The sequence below is a fragment of the Aricia agestis genome, chromosome 7 (genome assembly GCF_905147365.1).
Source record: "Aricia agestis chromosome 7, ilAriAges1.1, whole genome shotgun sequence".
Lineage (NCBI taxonomy): Eukaryota > Metazoa > Arthropoda > Insecta > Lepidoptera > Lycaenidae > Aricia > Aricia agestis.
In genome coordinates, this window is record NC_056412.1 from 10,105,204 (window position 1) to 10,122,176 (window position 16,973).

The following is a 16,973-nucleotide window of genomic DNA, read 5'->3' on the forward strand; positions in this document are numbered from 1 at the left end:
ATTTAATATACCTAGCGGAATATATCAGTAACACTGGTGGTAAAAATAGAAGTGTGATACATGTTAGTAGTATTCTTTTTTTGACGTCCAGTCGGCACGTGCTGCACGTTGACAATTTAATCTCATAGAAATCATGTTCAATCATGCTTGTGTAAGTGTATACGTACACATATTTTTACACACAGATGAAACCAATTTCGGTTACGTTTGACAGCTCGAGATTATGGCTCTATTCCGCTAGGTATATTAACTTTATGGTCCTGACTGACCTGACGATATAGAAAAAATTGTATTATATAGTCCGTAAAGAAAGTGAAGAAATTAAAAAGTGGCAACATCGTAGTGTCATCCCTTTTTTCTATGATTGATTTGAAAGGGATGACACTACGATGTTGCCACTATTTAATTTCTTCACTTTGTTGACAGACTATAGAATCTGGGGGCATGGCAGTGCTCCCGCCAAGTCCGCTATTGTTTTCCCGCTATAATATTTAAAAATACTCGACACTGGCCATGCTTATATAGCCGAAGTGCCATTGTAAGAAAAAAACGATAGGTTGACACATGACATTGATTTGTGGATTTGAGTTTGACAATTGTGTTTGAGGTTATTCAGTACTTTATTTTTTACTTTAATTTTAATAAAATTTACATTTTATTATTAAACAAACGTTTGAAGTGGTAATAAATAAGTAATTTTATTTGAGTTGTTTCTAAAATTTGCTGCGAAACAGCGCAGAAATGCCGACTTATGAACTAGCTCTAATGCTTCGAGCGATGCCAAAGGCAGAACTCAAAACCGCTCTAACAAGAGTTTCTCATGCCATATTTGACCGTGGTGGTATCATAAGAAATATAGAAAACTTGGGATTCAGAAATATGCCATATAAGACGTCATCGCATGGACTAGTACATCGGGAAGCTAATTACTTCATATTCAAAATAGATACAGCGACACAAGCTGTAGCCGATTTAAAAGAAGAATATAGCAGGGATGTCGATATCATACGACAACGAGTATTTAAAGCTCAGACTGAGGAGAGTACACCATGCACTTTAGAAGAGGAATTATTACCTCCTGCCTATAGGAAAGAAGTCCAGGATATGATTGAAAAGGGTAAAGGCCATATGAACAGATATACATTCAAATTCAAATATAACTCTGGCCTGGATTATTATCCATTCCAAAAATGATTGAACAACTCAAATTGTGTATGTACCTTTGTTTTCATATTGTATAGTATTTAGTAAAGTATGAAAATAGACATAAATAAAAATAGTATTGTATTGGATCTGTTTTATTATATTTGGTATTCATTCACATTATTAGCTAGAAACATGACATGAACATTGAAACAATCAAAGCTGTATTTATGTAAGATTTAAATAGTATAAAGGGAATACTGGCCACACTACTCGTACCCATCACATAATAATATTCACACTGAATAGATAATTGAAATGTATGTTTATGAGTCCATATTAAATATTATTTCTATTTCATCTATATTACATTTAGTTAGTGCTTCTCTTAACTCTGCTGTTGCTTTCTTAGCGTTATTTGCTTTTAAATTAAACCAGTCATCATACCACTTTAACACAATGCCTGCAAATTAAGTTTTCATTTTTATATATTATTATTTAAAAAAATTTCTACTTTATTATGATTCTATTTATCAAATTGCCTTACCAACATAATCATCAAAGCAATTTTCAGAATTCTCTCCTGATGAACCCAGTATTTTCAAATAGTCATTGCAAAGTTCTGGTTCATTTTCCTCTTTAACTAAATCTAAAGACCTAAAAATTTAAGTAAATTGCTATAAATGAGAGTTATTAAAATAACCAATTATTATATAAAATTCATACAAAAAAAACTATAATAAATAATAATAGTAGGGGAGCCCATGAGGGGATAGTCGGCTTTACTGACTAGTCGGCACATCTCTAATAATAATCTATAATCGTAATTACATTAGTGCCTTTTTCAATTCAAACTCCATTTTCTTCTTATGTTCCACTACAAATTTTTCCTGTATTCTTTGAAAGGCATTAAGGCAACAAAGTTTAGGTGTATCTGAAAAAAAATCTACCTTTATTTTTATGTATGAGAAGAAAAAATAATTATGGAAGAAAATTTACATCTAGTCAATACAGACCACAACATATTTCAACTCGTTTGCCCTTCTTCACTGCATTATTAGATATGACATCTTTTATTATGCATATTGCTGATATGTCATCTGATTTAAATACGGCTTCCCCCCTTCTGAAATTGTAATTTTTTTTATTTATAAGCAGATTAAGCATGTCTTATCAAATACCCCAGCTTAAGTAGTTTCTTCTGAGATCTGTAAAAACTAATTTCTTTGAATGTATCATCGAAGAAATTGATTCATAGGCAGTTGATGGACCTACGTCATTTGGTCGGATAATGTTAATTCAACGTTAGTTGTGATCTGTCGGAAGGGTTTGACACAGTGACGGATTAAGACTACTTGATGCCCTAAGCAATTCATGCCTGTGTCCCCCACCCCTATCTGTATGTCAACTAGAATTGGTCTTAAACTTTTACCGCTTAAAAACATTAGTTTTTTCCTAGAAACTTTTTTGGTGTGGTTTTTGGTGACGAGAGAGTGAGACGTGATGCCCTCTTGCCTTTTTGTCCTTCTTGTGGTGCCCCCTCAGACGTGATGCCCTAGGCAATTGCTTAGTTTGATTAAGGGTTAATCCGTCACTGGTTTGACATAACGTGACCAAATTACGTAGTTCCGCCATCTTCCTATGAATCAACTTCTCTGATAGAAGGTAGTTAGGTACCTATTTTAAATGTAATGCTTACTGGTATTTGCATATGAGAATCGTGTCTAAAAGTGAATGTGAGCGAGCGAACGCTACACTTGCGGTGGGTCTTGGAAGCTCCCTGGGCAGCAGTTCAGATAACCATGACGTCATCTCAGCAACAGAAAAGCTGCCCGTTACTCGTAACTCGCACCATGGTCTACAAAGTTTAAGTTATAATAGAAAAGGCTTGTAAGAAATTCAAATTCAATTCTTGAATTTAAAAGAAATAGTTGTGAAAAAAAAGGTACAAAATCAGTGGCGTAACCATCTGGGGCCCGTGGCAAATTGATCGGGCCCTGTCCATAAAATCGTGCTATATATATATATATATATATATATATATATATATATATATATATATATATATATATATATATACTGAAATTTGGCATGCAGGTAGATGATATTATGACGTAGGCATCCGCTAAGAAAGGATTTTGATCAATTCTACCTCCAAGGGGTTAAAATAGGGGATTGAAGTTTGTATACATATAATAATACTTCTTAACGCGAGCGAAGCTGCGGGCAAAAGCACGTTAATAATAAAACCGTTAACAATCAATGTTTAAAAAAAATCTGATCTCACGGCCTCTTGGGCCGGGGCCCTTTTGGGTCGGGGGCCCGTGGCAATTGGCATTTTGCCAGTCCTGCCACCCTATAGTTACGCCACTGCACAAAATCCAAATCGCAGTAGGGCTTAGGTATAATTTGCCCAGAGTTCTTGTTAGCTAACGTATGAATGAACATAAATGCATCTTCGGAATCGCAGCGCGCATCTTTAATGGGCAGTTTACATTCAGTCCTGTCGGACAGGAAAGTGGACAGCGCGAAAATGAAAGTCGAACTCAAATCTCAATCGTCATGAGTCATGACTCATGACTCATGCCGCGGCCGCTGCCGTTGCCCGGCGCGGTAACTGTGTAGAGGCCAGAGGCCTGAGTGTAAACTCTGACTCGCGTCGTAACTGCCGCAGAAGTATTTTTATTTAAATATATATAAGAATAGGGTAGGGGAGGATAAGAAAGGGAATAGGTTATAGGGTAGGTATAGGGTAGGTTAGCCTCCGTTAAACTCACTCACTCATGAGTGAGTGAGTTTAACGGAGAACGTTTCGTGAAACAGCGCTTGCGCTGTTTCACCAGCGTGTTTCACGCTGGTTTTCTGTGAGCCCGTGGTATTTCTCCGGTCGACCCGGCCGGGTATTCAGGGCAATAAATTGCCGGCAGCGTGAGGAGCAGCGGTAGAGGCTAAATATAAACGTATTATAATAGTCATTCCCGTCTTTAAACATTTTTCTCGCCTCACCAGGCAACACTTTTGCGATTACTTTGCACGCCTTGGCATTTAATTTGGCTAATTGCGGTCTTAGAACTAGCCAAGTGGGCATTCACTTGAAGTTGAAACGGGCTATTCTTACCCGTGCTGTGAGCTGTCACATCACCCATGGGCCATGTCACATGTAAGTAAGTACCTAATTTCCCAAAAAATTCTAATTCAAATAAATTATAAAACATAATAATATTATAGGTAATCATACCCCCTTTTGTTTTCCTCTTCAGTTACTTCGTGTTTAAAATAATGTGGTAATATAGGTAAATAAAGTTTTATAAGTCTTGCAACTCTAGGAACACCCGCCGGTAAAACGTAAATAAAAACTTTCGATCCTTCGGTTACTACAGCGTTATTTAAAATTTGTATTCGTATACGCAACCAAAGACGTTTTGTACCAGCTTGGCATCTGATTGTTGCCAAAAGATCTTCTGCTTTTTTCTGTAATCATAGTCCTCGTAATAAAAATAGTGTTAGTAAATTTTATTAGTTTAGCGATCAGTTGCTTAAATACCTAGAATCTAGATCCTAGAACAAAATTGATAAACGAGTCAAAAATGTTTCACTAGTGATACTCAACTAACCAACAACACTAACTGCCGCTCTCAGAGTGGAACATTCAAAATTTTGACATAAGCCTCATATAGGTATTAATTATCTGTCAAACTCGTCATTAAATTGAAGGTTAATCATAATTAAATGTCTCTGAGTACGGCGCGGCGGCGATCAGAGACATTGATGATTAAACTTCAATTATTTAATAAAGAGATTGACAAAATATAATGTATTGCCCCATGCATAATTTTCTATAATACTAACGAAATGTTAATTTAATTACAGTTAAGTAAATAATATTCGTCTCTGAGTGCTACCTACATCGGCTACATCTTATTCTCGTTATTGTACTGAGAGAAGTTGAACAAAAATAATTTTGCATTGGTGTCTAGTGTTTATATGTATTACACACCTGTGGTGGACAAATGCTTAATACAGCAGCGCTGTCTGTTTGTATGTCCAGCTTATTCATACAATATATGAACAGGACATCCAAAGGCACTGCCGAAATTAGTTTCAATTCCTGCCAGCTATCCTGGGTAGCGCCTGACAACTAAAGAGCATTCGATTAGTGTGGTACAATCATAATATTATACCTATGTCTTAGCGTAATAATAATAATAACAACTTACCATGATACGTAAATCATCGAAGTACTTAAATTAATTTACTGAGTCACATTGAGGCCGGTATAAATAGTCAGTACTCAAGATGCATCTCAGTCTCAAGACACGGTTCAGGCTCTGTGATTGGTTGGCTGTCAAAATTTAGATCAATCATAGAGCCGAACCGCGTCTTGAGACCGAGATGCATCTTGATTACTGACTATTTATACCGGCCTAAGACGTGAAGCTTTGCTCATATAAAAAGGCTGACTAGCCTTACTAGTTACCTCGTATTGCAAGTCCAACAGAGGTGGTGCGGAAACACCAGCGCTAAAGGAGCGTGTATTTCGTTGATACTTTTCACGTTCATTCGCCGTTTGTTTTTCCAATCGTGCAACTTCGGTCCTACAGGAATTCCGAAATCATATAAATAAAGATCAAGTGTGAAATCAACTTGCCAACACATACCTAGAATTTTACATTCCACGTACATTTTCATCATTCACGCGTGCGCGTGGCCGTGCACAGAGTGCGCCGCGGTGGGTTGGCGGCTTAACATTGAGTGTCTTTTAATACATAAAAACTTACTCAAGCTTTGAACGTCGCAGTGCAAGGGCTTCTTGAGAAATGTTTCCCATGCCAGACGTTGGCGCAAACCTTCGGGATCTTAATGCAAATATTCGTCCTGAAAATGTCGACGCCAGAACTTCCGGTTCATTGGAACTAATACAACCACCACTAACAGAAGTGACTGGTTCTCCACAAAACTGTAAGCATACAATGGGTCTCTTGATACACGACATTCATTTAAATTGTATAGGTATTAGTTATCTATGTTTCAAACCTTACATAAGTATACTTCAGTTGCGGCTTCTCGTGAAAGTTATCATTGTTCAGGAGGTACAGTTGTATGGAGCCGTCGTGTCGTCCCACAGCCAAATGCGTGCCTACGTTGCTGATAAACCATCCTATGCACATTACTGATCCAAGACCTCGGCCTTCGACGAGGCAAGTGCTTTTTAGCTGTGACCTAAACAGAACAATGATTGGTTAGCCACTGTATAAAACGTATTTTCAATAACTACAATTAATCCTTTAATGAATTTTTACGTTGAATTTATAAATTCTCAGCAATCGGGATAGTATTCCGAACAGAACTTACTCCTCGTAAAATATGAGCCCTATAGAGCCATCAGCAGCACCATAGAATGCACATAGCTCCGACGTGTGAAGTGTCGGTGGTGTAGATATTCGAGTTGGGCCCGAAGACACGTAGGTCCTTTTTTGTTGTTGGCCGTTTTCGAGTATCATCGCTCCTTTGTTAGCAATTAAAACTAGAAGCCTCACTCTGTTCGTCTGGTAACAAGACATTAAATAAAGTACTAATTTAGGTATGAGTTATAAACTTATAGCTCAGTCCAAACTATTCTCTCCGAATTCCGATACTTACATTTGGAGTACCAAATGCAGCTATGTCTAAAACTCTGTCCTCACAAACATAGGAGTAAATTTCTCTCAAATCTCTGTAGAAAGTCACAGTACGACCACTACACAGTATCAGATCACTTCCTAGAACGCACCTGAAAATGACAATCCTATAACTAACATTGTCGTACTCAACTGTGGCAAAGATTATCATAGTCCATATAATTTATCGGAAAAACTTACATAGAAGTTATAGTTTCTGAGACGGAAGTTTCTATGCTAAGAAAAACCTTTCCTCTTCTTGTGTAGCCTTTTACCTCATTTCCAGATGCGGCAAAAATTTTATGAGCGCTGTCCCCTAAAATAGTCGCTAGTTTAAATAATCGGCCAAGTGCGAGTCGGACTCGCTCACGAAGAGTTCCGTACCGCGGTTATAGAGCAAAAATTTGCCAAAAACTTTGTGAAAACTTCAAGGGCCTACCTGTTACCATTAATTATCATTGACATCGAGCAAAAAAATTAAAAAAAAAACACGTTTTTTGTATGGGGTTCCCATACAAAAAGCGTGACTTTTTTAAATATTAATTTTATGTTGTTTTTAGTATTTGTTGTTTAACGGCCGTTCCCAATATTCAATCTATCTCTGGTTTGACATACAACCGATCGCAATTCGCAGCTAACCATAGACTTGTCGTAGTTTATGCAGCTAACATTGAATTGACATAAAATATATGTCCCTACTACCTAACTACGTATAATAAAAACTAGTCCCTAATGTATAATGTGAGCTATTCCTATCTCTAGTAGGGCAAAACCAGAGATAGATCAAATATTGGGAACGGCCGAAAGACGGCAGATTTAATCGACAGACTAGAGGTTAAAGCGGCAACAGATGTATACATTCTGTGAAAATTTCAGAAGTCTAGCTATAGCCGTTCTTGAGATACAGCCTGGAGACAGACAGACGGACAGACAGACATCAAAGTCTTAGTAATAGGGTCCCGATTTTACCCTTTGGGTACGGAACCCTAAAAACGAATTAAACGAACCTCAGCTAGGTACAAAATGTAATGTACTAATTCGTTTATCACGCGGGGACTGTACATTTTCCGGGATGAAAACTACCCCATGTCCAACCTTGGACAAGACTCAAGAGGTATCCAAATTTCATCAAAATCGATTAAGCACTTTAGCGGCGTTAGGGGGGGGGGGGGGGGGGCCCCGGTGCAATCGCCCAGAGCGCCAGATAAAAAGGGGCGCTTAAGGCAAACAAAAGAGGTACCAATTTTTTTAGCACTATCAGCACCCTGGGCGCCAAAGAAATCTCGCCGAGGGCGCTGGTAGTGCTAAAACCGGCCCTGATTAAGCATTGTAACTTCTAAGCACGAAGAAGTTTTTTTAAATATTAGTATGGATCAATTATTGATAACATAAATATTTATGAAATAAATGATAAGGTATACTTAGGTACCCGATGACAAAGCGATCTGCAGGGACGTAATTGGTTTTCCAGGCAATGTTTTAAACTGAACGACTGGTTCTTCATCTTTGATACTAAGACACTGCAGAACTCCATTTTTGTCCCCGACGGCAAACTAAATTTGTTGGTAAAGATTAGTAAAAATAACATTGTTAATTACTTAATCAAATTATCCGTTGTGGAATTCCGGGAATTTATTTACCCGGGGGTTCATACTTCATACTTCATTGCAGAGTTTCAACTTTGCGTGGGCCGTGGCAGAAAGTTTCGGGTAAAACGCACGGTGGGAGACTGACAAGGCGAGTGTCGGTCTTCCACCGTGATTCCAGATGTGAGGTGACTGATGTACCTAGATGGTATTTTTTTTCGTGTTAGGGTGGCGAGAATTTGCAGGAGGTACAATAACCCGAGCAGCCCTTCGTTGGATACGTTCCGGAGTGAGTAGTTGATATTTTGGAGTTTTAGACGGTTGGATCGAACCGAAATACTGCCTCGCTCTGTTTAGAACACCAAGATTCTGTTTAGACCACACGAAAGGGGGGCGACGCGCGACGCCGCGCTGGACGATCGCCTAGGGCGCGGATAATAAGGAGCACTGCCAGCACAAATCTCGCCCAGGGCGCTGGTAGTACTAAAACCGGTAGGTACATGGTTTATGAAGTTTGTAAGAAAGATGTAAGATTCTAAAATATACTAACCTTTTGTTGAGTTTTATGTTCCGGACCCGACAAGACTTTTAACGTGTCGGGAAAAGTTATGCCAGAAATTATGTAATCGATTCGAGACAGATCGTAATCCATCCTTTCCACATACCTAGTACCTACAAAAAGTTACTTATATCTTATAAGTATTATATTCTTAATTTTCTTTTCTATAAGTACTTAAGTAAAATTAATTGGATTTAACACTATTTTAGATTTAAACTTACAACTTCACTTAACTCATAATCGAACATTTATGTACGTTTACGTTTCCAATGGTTACAAAATAATTATGAATCAATAGTAGGTAAATTACCCAGTAGGTACCTAAATATTTCTACCTACAGCCACGATTTATGTTAGAATATCGCTACTGTACTGTTAGTAGTCTATAGTATTAAGAAAACGAAATTTCCTGTAGTTGATCATAATAATTATAAGGGCGAAATAAGTGCTTTAGGGCAGGTAACGTATTACCAGAAAGGGTAAGAAAGCAATTATACAGAGATCGCTCACTAAACTGGCGCAAATGTACAAGCCAAGAGTCGGTTTTTTGTTTTGGGCATTTCTTCTGACTCTTTATTAATAGAATCTTGACGCTCTATGTATTATTAAAAAAACTAAATTGTCAACAGTCAAGTGTCAACGTCATATATCTATCTGACGACTCTACAAATATAAACTAGTAATCTGTGCTGACGACTGACGTTGACAATTTTGTTTTCTAGGTTAGAATAATTTTAGAAAATAGAAATTAAAAAGCTTTATATTTCATATTATTTTGCAGATATCCGCAATATTGTACAAAACTATTATTATTGAAAATATTTTAATAAACTTCTGTAGCTGCAACTAACGTAGCGAAAAATCTAAAATGGAATCCGACAAAGAAAATATTATTCAAGCTTTAGTTGTTATGGACCTTTTCAATAACAATTTTAGCCCCATATGCCATAATAAACCTATTGTAAGTATATTTTTAAGTTTATATTAAAAGTTTTGTACAAAATTAATTGGTAATAAGTGAAAAATCATATTTTTAGGGGTTATTACCAATCGCGGGAGTTCCTCTCATTGAATACGTCCTGGATTCTCTAAATACAGGTGGAGTCGCCGAAGTCTATTTGTTTTGCTGTTACGATGGGCCTAAAATAAAAGAATATATAAAGTAAGTTTTTGGTAACATTCATACTTACTGTTATTATGAATTATTTGAAAGTGTGTCTCTCAGTCTGTATCTTCACCCGAAAAAATATAATAATAATGTGGTACTTAATTGAAAATAATACTCTACACCATGCATCAAGTTAATGTGATCGTGGTATACACAAGAAAATAATTTCGGCTCAATGAAGTGGCAAGCAAGTAGCAGCAACATAGCACAATATAATCCTGAATACTTTTTGTCATAATAATTAGATACCTAAGTATATTATGATCATTGATCATGTAGGTATCTAAAAATTTTACTTATAAACTTATTAAACTTTACAGAAAACGTAAACAAGAAAAAGCAACATGGAGTCTTATGTTAGATGTACAAATTATTACATCAGACACTTGTCAGACTATGGGGGATGTGATGAGAGAGGTAGATGCTGCAGCAATACTGCGAGGTTACTTTATACTACTTGGTGTAAATACCATCACCAATGTCAATTTTGCCTCCTTATTAGAACAGCACAAGTGAGTGTTTCCATATTTACTATTTAGGTTTTTAATTTATCTTCACCATTTTTGCTAACTAAATCTAACATTAATACTGCGTTGATTGATTGGATCCTATCAAACAACAAAAGATTATTTTCATAATATTATTTACATGTTATTATGATAAACCACAGAGGTTTTTACTTTTTCTATTGTTCCTCTGAATAATATTTAAACATTCCAGGTTATTGTGCAAGAAGGACAAAGGTGCTGCAATGACTCTTGTGTATAAAGAAGTATCATGGAAGCATCCATTAATTAAAAATGACACTTCAATATTACTAGCGGCCAATAGTACTACTAAAAAAATTTTGTTGCACAAGAAGTATAAAAGCAATTCCAATGATGCTACTTTTACATTACCACTAGTAAGTTTAATGTACCTTATTAATGCTTCGATTGTGGATTCTTGGAAATCTATTGTTATTCTATAGGCTACTTGACCTATATTCAATTTCATTGAATAAATGCATATTTCCAGTAGAACTCGGTCTAGGAAACCATATTTCACCCTTATCAGCAAATAAAAGCTTTGATTGAATTGATAAATAAAGTCGATTTGAAAATATGATTTTATGAAAATATGATTTGTACTGACGATAATGCTTTTTTTTTACTTTTTTGTACTGACGAAAACGATTTGGATGTGACATCATCATACTCATAATTTAATATATTTTATTTATCGCGCTTCTTATATGTAAGTTTATTTGTACATAAACAATAAGAATAAGCCTAGAAAAATTTGTAAAATATATATTTTCTTGAATAATTCAAATAAAACATCAGTTTTATATATTATTATCTCCATTTATTGTAAACAGGAAATGAAATGGCCAAAACTTTTCTCCAAAAGTTTTCAACATTACAAATGTTTTCTAATTTCTTATTTAAGATTATTTGCGATTAGCATGAAAAAAAAAGTAGGTCAAGTAGCCTATTGTGTCTCGCTCACCGGTGAGCTTATGTAGCTTGATGGGTTAATTAGTACCTTTGTGTAAATCTTTTTTAACTAGTTTTATTATTGTAATCAGTGCAAATAGCAATGAGTAATAATGATTTTCAGGACTGTGTATTGCAACATTCGGAAGTGAAGTTACATCACAATCTCATTGATGGTAACATTGCACTGTGTTCTCCATCGGTGCCCCCACTATTCTCCGACAATTTTGATTTTCAAACTAGACATGATTTTATACACGGAATTCTTATAAATGAAGATATTTTAGCGAGCTCCTTATATTATACACTTATTAAAGGAAATCAATATGCTGCTGCCGTTACAAACTGGAAAACTTATCAAACTATATGGTAAGAAGCTCATCAAGCTGTACTCATAATTATATTATATTATGCAATAATTAACACTAGAGATCACCCAATGGTCGAAATTCGACCTTAGTTTCAACGACATTAGGACTACTACTTACCTATATTTTTTTTAAATATAGGTAAGTAGTAGTCCTAATGTCGTTGAAACTAAGGTCAATTTGTCAACTTGTTGTCAACAGACTTCAACCATAAATAAAAGAGTATAATTCGTATGTATAGGCTTGTCACTCAAAAATCTGTCATTTCTCATGTGTGTGTGTTTTATTTGTTAAAAAAAGTATGATAAAAGCATAATTTCAAAATAATATTAGTTCGATGCACTCCTTCACCATATAAACTATGACTGTGCAAAATTTCATTCACCTACGTTTCCCCATTTTTCGTCAAAAGGGTTACAAAGTTTTTGTCTCACGTATTAATATATAGATAGATGTTATTTTGTGATATTTTGTTTCAGTTGGGATATACTACATAATTGGGTTCACCCACTGAGTATTGAGACTGGTATGTTACAGCGTAACACATTCTTGCTGTCTGAAAATAGTGTAGCCAGAAAATTTGATTGCAAATTGAGCAGGTTAGATATTAATATATGAATAGCTTTGAAACTGAAAAAATAATTTCTTGAATTGATAAAAATAATATAAGTAATTTTATTCTAGGTCCAGTGTAATGGAAAATAATGTTATTATTGGCACGAACACAGTCATAGGAGATTCAACTATAATAGAACAATCTGTTATTGGTAACAATTGCGTAATTGGCAGTAACTGCACTATCAAAGGATGTCATATTATGAATAATGTTATTATCAAAGATAACTGCACAATCAAAAATTGTTTTATTGATAACAATAGCATTGTTGAGGAAAATTGTAACCTAGAAGGCGTTTTAGCTGCCTCCGATTCAAGAGTAACTTCTCAAAGCACACTCAAAGGGGCTGTACTGGATGAGGCAGACAAAGCAACTAATGGTATGCAAAATAATTTTAATTAGTAGATTATGAAAATAAGCTAATTAGTGCAAAAGCAATATTAATGACTAATGGAAAATTAGCATATATTTCAACAATCCAAGAACAATATAAATACAACACATTATTTTGTTTATGCCACAAACTCATTTTCTTTACAGACAAAACATTACTGAAATCAGCATCTGATGGCACTGACTGGGAAAATGAATCATCAGGTGATGATGATGAATTCATTGGGTTTGAAAAGGTATGGAGTGACAGCGAGTCATGTTACTCTTCCGACAGCAGTGTTGACTCCTCAATGCCCGGCTCACCGATTCCTGATGATACAAACAGTCGGTATATTTTCCCATTTTATGAATTTAAAGGAATATTTTAAGCAGCATTATACATATTACGCTATAAATACCACTAGTTGATATCAAATTAACCAGAAGTTAAGTTGTATAGGCATAAAACAAATTTTGAATAGTTTATAAAACATTTCACTTCTTTACAGTATTTCTTCAAGAGGTCATTGACAGTCTTGCTAGAGGATATGAGGAGAAACTTAAATGTGATTATCTTATTCTGGAGATCAATTCCTCAAGATATGCATACAACATACAGCTACATGAAGTTAATTTCTTTGTCATAAGAGCCATGCTCAGCATGCCAATGTTAATTAACAGCAAGAGTGTGCTCAGCACAGTCAAAGACATTCTAAAGTACTTCAGACCGGTTTTAGCTAATTACATTAAAACTAAGCCGTCAATTATGGATTGTCTCAAAGCTATTGAGGTGTGTATTTATACTACATTATTTTTGTAAATAGGTTCATTTTAATGGCATGTTTCAGTGCCATACCTTTTTTTTGCGTGTGGCGTTAGGCACGGATGTGTGTCATTTAAAAATCAATGGTCTAAATACTCCTAGGGTATTAATATACACAAATTTTTGAAAAGTGTATCAGTCAACTTCCATAAAGTACTGTACAAAAAAACCAAAATTTTATTCAATCGCTAAGTAAGTACCTTAAATATGCTAATATTAATAGTTGAAAATTTTACGAGGAAAACCAAAATAAGATTTTTAGATCTAATTTAATACCTCACAATCAAGCAAATCATTAGAAAATGCAAAATAAGTTATAAAGGTTCAGCATAACTGTATTTAAAAAGTAACTTACTGTCCAATTCCAGAAATACAATTATTTTGCTACTTCAAATCACCTAAAATAGTGTGCCGGACCATTTACGTCAGATTTCGAATGTAAACAAAAGTATTGAAGCTTTGAACATGTAAAAAATTGTCAAAATACTGTTTTCTTAGCATCTCGCATCTATGTCTTCAGCCATGCAGAACATGGCTGAAGACACAGATGCGTGTCATCTAATCATATGGCGCTGGGCACTGAACAGTTATTTTTGTCCAACACCACAGTTAGAAGTTAGAAAATTTAGACATCGCAACGAATCGGTAAAAAAATCTGAAAAATAATTGCGGATGACATTTTGCAGGAAAGTTGTTTGAAAAATGAGTGGCTAAATGGCAAGAGTGGTCAAGTTATACACTTGTTTTATGAAATGGATGTTGTTGATGAAGATTCACTGCTAGAATGGCAAAATGACATGCAAGAAGATGAGAGTCCACTGTGTAAAGAAGCATCATTAGTCAAATTCTTTGAATGGCTGCAGCAAGCCAGCGAGGAAAGTGAAGAATCAGATTAATTAATACATTTAATTGTAATATATATTATATTGTTACATTTAGTTTTATTTCTATCGTATTGTTGCATATTGCTGAAATTCAACAGTAGAAAAATTCCTAAACTTGTTAATGTCAAATGACGTAGGCTCACACGGGGAGTGTATTTTAATTTGTCTCATATGAGTGTCTCTTCCATTTTGATGGTTGCTCAACACTGCTATTTGGATCATGTAAGTTCTTATTGGCCTATCTTGTATGTCTTTTATTGGTATCATTTCCCAACCTAGAAAAGTTTAAGAACATGTTAAGCATAGTCACATTAACCACTCAAAATAACTTTAGATCATTTTATCTTACCACTAGGCTCTATAAGTTCAATAACTTCTATTTCTTGTAAATCATTGAAGTGTGTTCCTGCTCTTATGGAAATTCTGCTTGGGGTATAGCTCTCATCCAGTTTGTAATCGGTGTAGATATAGATATGGGATACCATAGTTTTCCTTTGAAACTGGATATTAACTAAGTGGGGTAATTGTCCATCTGACTGCCAGTATGTATCCATACAGTCATCGCGAAGTTGATCAATACCAAAACCTAAAAAGTAATTAACATTTTTTTATTATAAACTGACCTAGAGATATTCTAGTAAATCCCAGCGAGTGCTTGTTTTTGAGCCATTCTATTTACTCAGTATTTAGTTACCTGAATAATAAAAAATAGGGTACCTGGTTTACAGGAAGATAAACTCCATATCGCATTATTTCCGACTTCCCTAACTGTCCCGGATCGCTCACTAACTAAAGGGTCTTTTTCAGAGGTCATCTGATATCAATTCTTTTACTATATAAAATAATATTATTTTTTTACATCAAAATTCAAAAGAGTGCAAATTGCATCAAATAACAAATTTGGCTTTTGACACTGACATTTGACAAGCACTGACAAGTGACAAGTGACAAATAAGAATTTTTTTATGGCCAAAATAACTTTAGGTCATAAACTTCATAACTAGGGAGCCATTTTTTTTAAAAACGTATTTTCGAGCTGTAAAATATATTTATATATTTTACAGCTCAAAAATAAAAATTTTAGGCTTTTTAATAATGAACGTGGTTGGAGCGCTGCTGGTAAAGGAGAACAGCTGTCAAAACTCAAAAATTACGTTGTTGGCAGCGTTACGAGCTGTATTTTTTTTAAAATTATAAACTTTATATAAAATATATAAAATTTATATATTTTACAGCTCGACAGGACTGTGGCGGAAAAAGGAACTAACGCTGCCATCATGCAACAACGTAATTTTTGAGCTTTGACAGCTGTTCTCCTTTACCAGCAGCGCTCCGACCACGTTCATTATTAAAAAGCCTAGTACCTAGCCTAAATGAAATGAAATTTTTTATTTTTATATTTTGCATGTCGGAGTCTGAAGTCTGGAAGCGCCTTTTTATATTGTTCATTAACCATTGTCCATTACTCACTAATTTTATTTTGTATCTACTTATACAATTCTTACAGCTATACAACTTCAGCTCCGTGGTCCAAGCCTGACTCCTGCGTGGACCGTTGATAAGTGGTTTAGATCATGGCATCCCTAGATTTATAAATAGGCCAAGTCGCCAGTCGTGAGTCGTGACTCGTGTCGGTCATTCCACAGACTTACGAAAAGAGCTCTTAGCTGCGTAGCAAGCCTTTTTTCAATTTATTGCATGCGTGTTCAGGGCACACAATTTATTATTATCTTAACTAGACACCTAAACAAGTTCCTCTCTTCGAATAATAATTCGCCTTTACGAGGGCAGAGGGTCCACGAAATTAAGTACTCCGGTTTAATATCAATTAACATTTCAGAGGGAGATTTGAGCACGTGTTATTCTTAGTGCAGCCTCGTAAAATTACAATGACCAGTTCGAAGATCAGGTGTGTCGGGATTTGTAAACAATGAGTGTGGTGCACCCGGCGCGCGCGCAGCTGTCGCGTGCCTTGACCCTCCGCCCTCCGAGCCCTCAACAAAAAGACCTCCCTCAGCTTATATTTTATTACTATTGTTATTCATATTGTTATGAATTTGCATGCCTACCTATACTAATATTATAAAGCAGAAGAGTTTGTTTGTTCGAACGCGCTATTTGAAAAATTCTTTCAGTTCTTTGCTCATATTAGTCTTGGCGTCATAAAATATAGCCTATAGCCTTCCTCGATAAATGGGCTACCTAATAGCCCATTTATCGAGGAAGGCTATAGGCTATATTTTATGACTCCAAGACTAATATGAGCAAAGAAACAGAGGAAAATGTTGAAAAAACGGGGGAAAAATTTTCTTAAGAACT

The 16,973-nt window shown here is 35.4% G+C and overlaps 4 protein-coding genes across 5 annotated transcripts; 2 read left to right on the top strand and 2 right to left on the bottom strand.

Moving 5' to 3' along the window:
* The first annotated feature begins 631 nt into the window (after window positions 1-631).
* LOC121729118 (probable 28S ribosomal protein S6, mitochondrial) lies at window positions 632-1,252 on the top strand. Its single transcript, XM_042117506.1, has one exon. It carries the CDS (start codon window positions 742-744, stop codon window positions 1,192-1,194), a length of 453 nt encoding a protein of 150 aa, XP_041973440.1. The 5' UTR covers window positions 632-741; the 3' UTR covers window positions 1,195-1,252.
* Window positions 1,253-1,282: 30 nt separating this feature from the next.
* On the bottom strand, window positions 1,283-9,191 carry LOC121729117 (Bardet-Biedl syndrome 7 protein homolog). Of its 2 annotated transcripts, XM_042117504.1 has the most exons (16): window positions 9,167-9,191; window positions 8,937-9,058; window positions 8,230-8,353; window positions 7,002-7,116; window positions 6,784-6,913; window positions 6,496-6,689; window positions 6,183-6,363; window positions 5,922-6,100; window positions 5,621-5,738; window positions 5,141-5,281; window positions 4,382-4,614; window positions 2,843-3,001; window positions 2,160-2,269; window positions 1,975-2,077; window positions 1,691-1,800; window positions 1,283-1,606 (listed from the first exon to the last, which is right to left on the bottom strand). In XM_042117504.1, the coding sequence occupies exons 2-16, from the start codon at window positions 9,036-9,038 to the stop codon at window positions 1,470-1,472; spliced, it is 2,136 nt and encodes a 711-aa protein (XP_041973438.1). In that variant the 5' UTR covers window positions 9,039-9,058; window positions 9,167-9,191; the 3' UTR covers window positions 1,283-1,469. The 2 variants fall into 2 exon arrangements, with proteins under 2 accessions (XP_041973438.1, XP_041973439.1); XM_042117505.1 differs by lacking the exons at window positions 8,230-8,353; window positions 9,167-9,191 and having other exon boundaries at window positions 8,937-8,990.
* A 533-nt stretch (window positions 9,192-9,724) lies between these two features.
* On the top strand, window positions 9,725-14,702 carry LOC121728717 (translation initiation factor eIF-2B subunit epsilon). Its single transcript, XM_042116956.1, has 10 exons — window positions 9,725-9,906; window positions 9,983-10,107; window positions 10,434-10,625; window positions 10,834-11,017; window positions 11,716-11,960; window positions 12,439-12,558; window positions 12,644-12,954; window positions 13,116-13,292; window positions 13,457-13,737; window positions 14,457-14,702. The coding sequence occupies exons 1-10, from the start codon at window positions 9,814-9,816 to the stop codon at window positions 14,664-14,666; spliced, it is 1,938 nt and encodes a 645-aa protein (XP_041972890.1). The 5' UTR covers window positions 9,725-9,813; the 3' UTR covers window positions 14,667-14,702.
* Window positions 14,669-15,545, bottom strand: LOC121728719 (anaphase-promoting complex subunit 10). The gene is made up of 3 exons (XM_042116959.1): window positions 15,372-15,545; window positions 15,004-15,240; window positions 14,669-14,929 (listed from the first exon to the last, which is right to left on the bottom strand). The coding sequence occupies exons 1-3, from the start codon at window positions 15,466-15,468 to the stop codon at window positions 14,718-14,720; spliced, it is 546 nt and encodes a 181-aa protein (XP_041972893.1). The 5' UTR covers window positions 15,469-15,545; the 3' UTR covers window positions 14,669-14,717.
* Window positions 15,546-16,973: the final 1,428 nt, after the last annotated feature.

Bases quoted from the DNA above. Each gene is read 5' to 3' on its own strand.
- LOC121728717 (XM_042116956.1), top strand. From the start codon at position 9,814: ATGGAATCCGACAAAGAAAATATTATTCAAGCTTTAGTTGTTATGGAC. The intron at 10,108-10,433 runs GTAAGTTTTTGG...TAAACTTTACAG, and splicing joins AAAATAAAAGAATATATAAA to AAAACGTAAACAAGAAAAAG. The intron at 10,626-10,833 runs GTGAGTGTTTCC...TAAACATTCCAG, and splicing joins TCCTTATTAGAACAGCACAA to GTTATTGTGCAAGAAGGACA.
- LOC121728719 (XM_042116959.1), bottom strand. From the start codon at position 15,468: ATGACCTCTGAAAAAGACCCTTTAGTTAGTGAGCGATCCGGGACAGTT. The intron at 15,241-15,371 runs GTACCCTATTTT...ATTACTTTTTAG, and splicing joins TTTATCTTCCTGTAAACCAG to GTTTTGGTATTGATCAACTT. The intron at 14,930-15,003 runs GTAAGATAAAAT...AAACTTTTCTAG, and splicing joins TGAACTTATAGAGCCTAGTG to GTTGGGAAATGATACCAATA.
- LOC121729117 (XM_042117504.1), bottom strand. From the start codon at position 9,038: ATGGATTACGATCTGTCTCGAATCGATTACATAATTTCTGGCATAACT. The intron at 8,354-8,936 runs GTTAGTATATTT...CAACAAATTTAG, and splicing joins AACATAAAACTCAACAAAAG to TTTGCCGTCGGGGACAAAAA. The intron at 1,607-1,690 runs GTAAGGCAATTT...CTTAATTTGCAG, and splicing joins TTGCTTTGATGATTATGTTG to GCATTGTGTTAAAGTGGTAT.
- LOC121729118 (XM_042117506.1), top strand. From the start codon at position 742: ATGCCGACTTATGAACTAGCTCTAATGCTTCGAGCGATGCCAAAGGCA.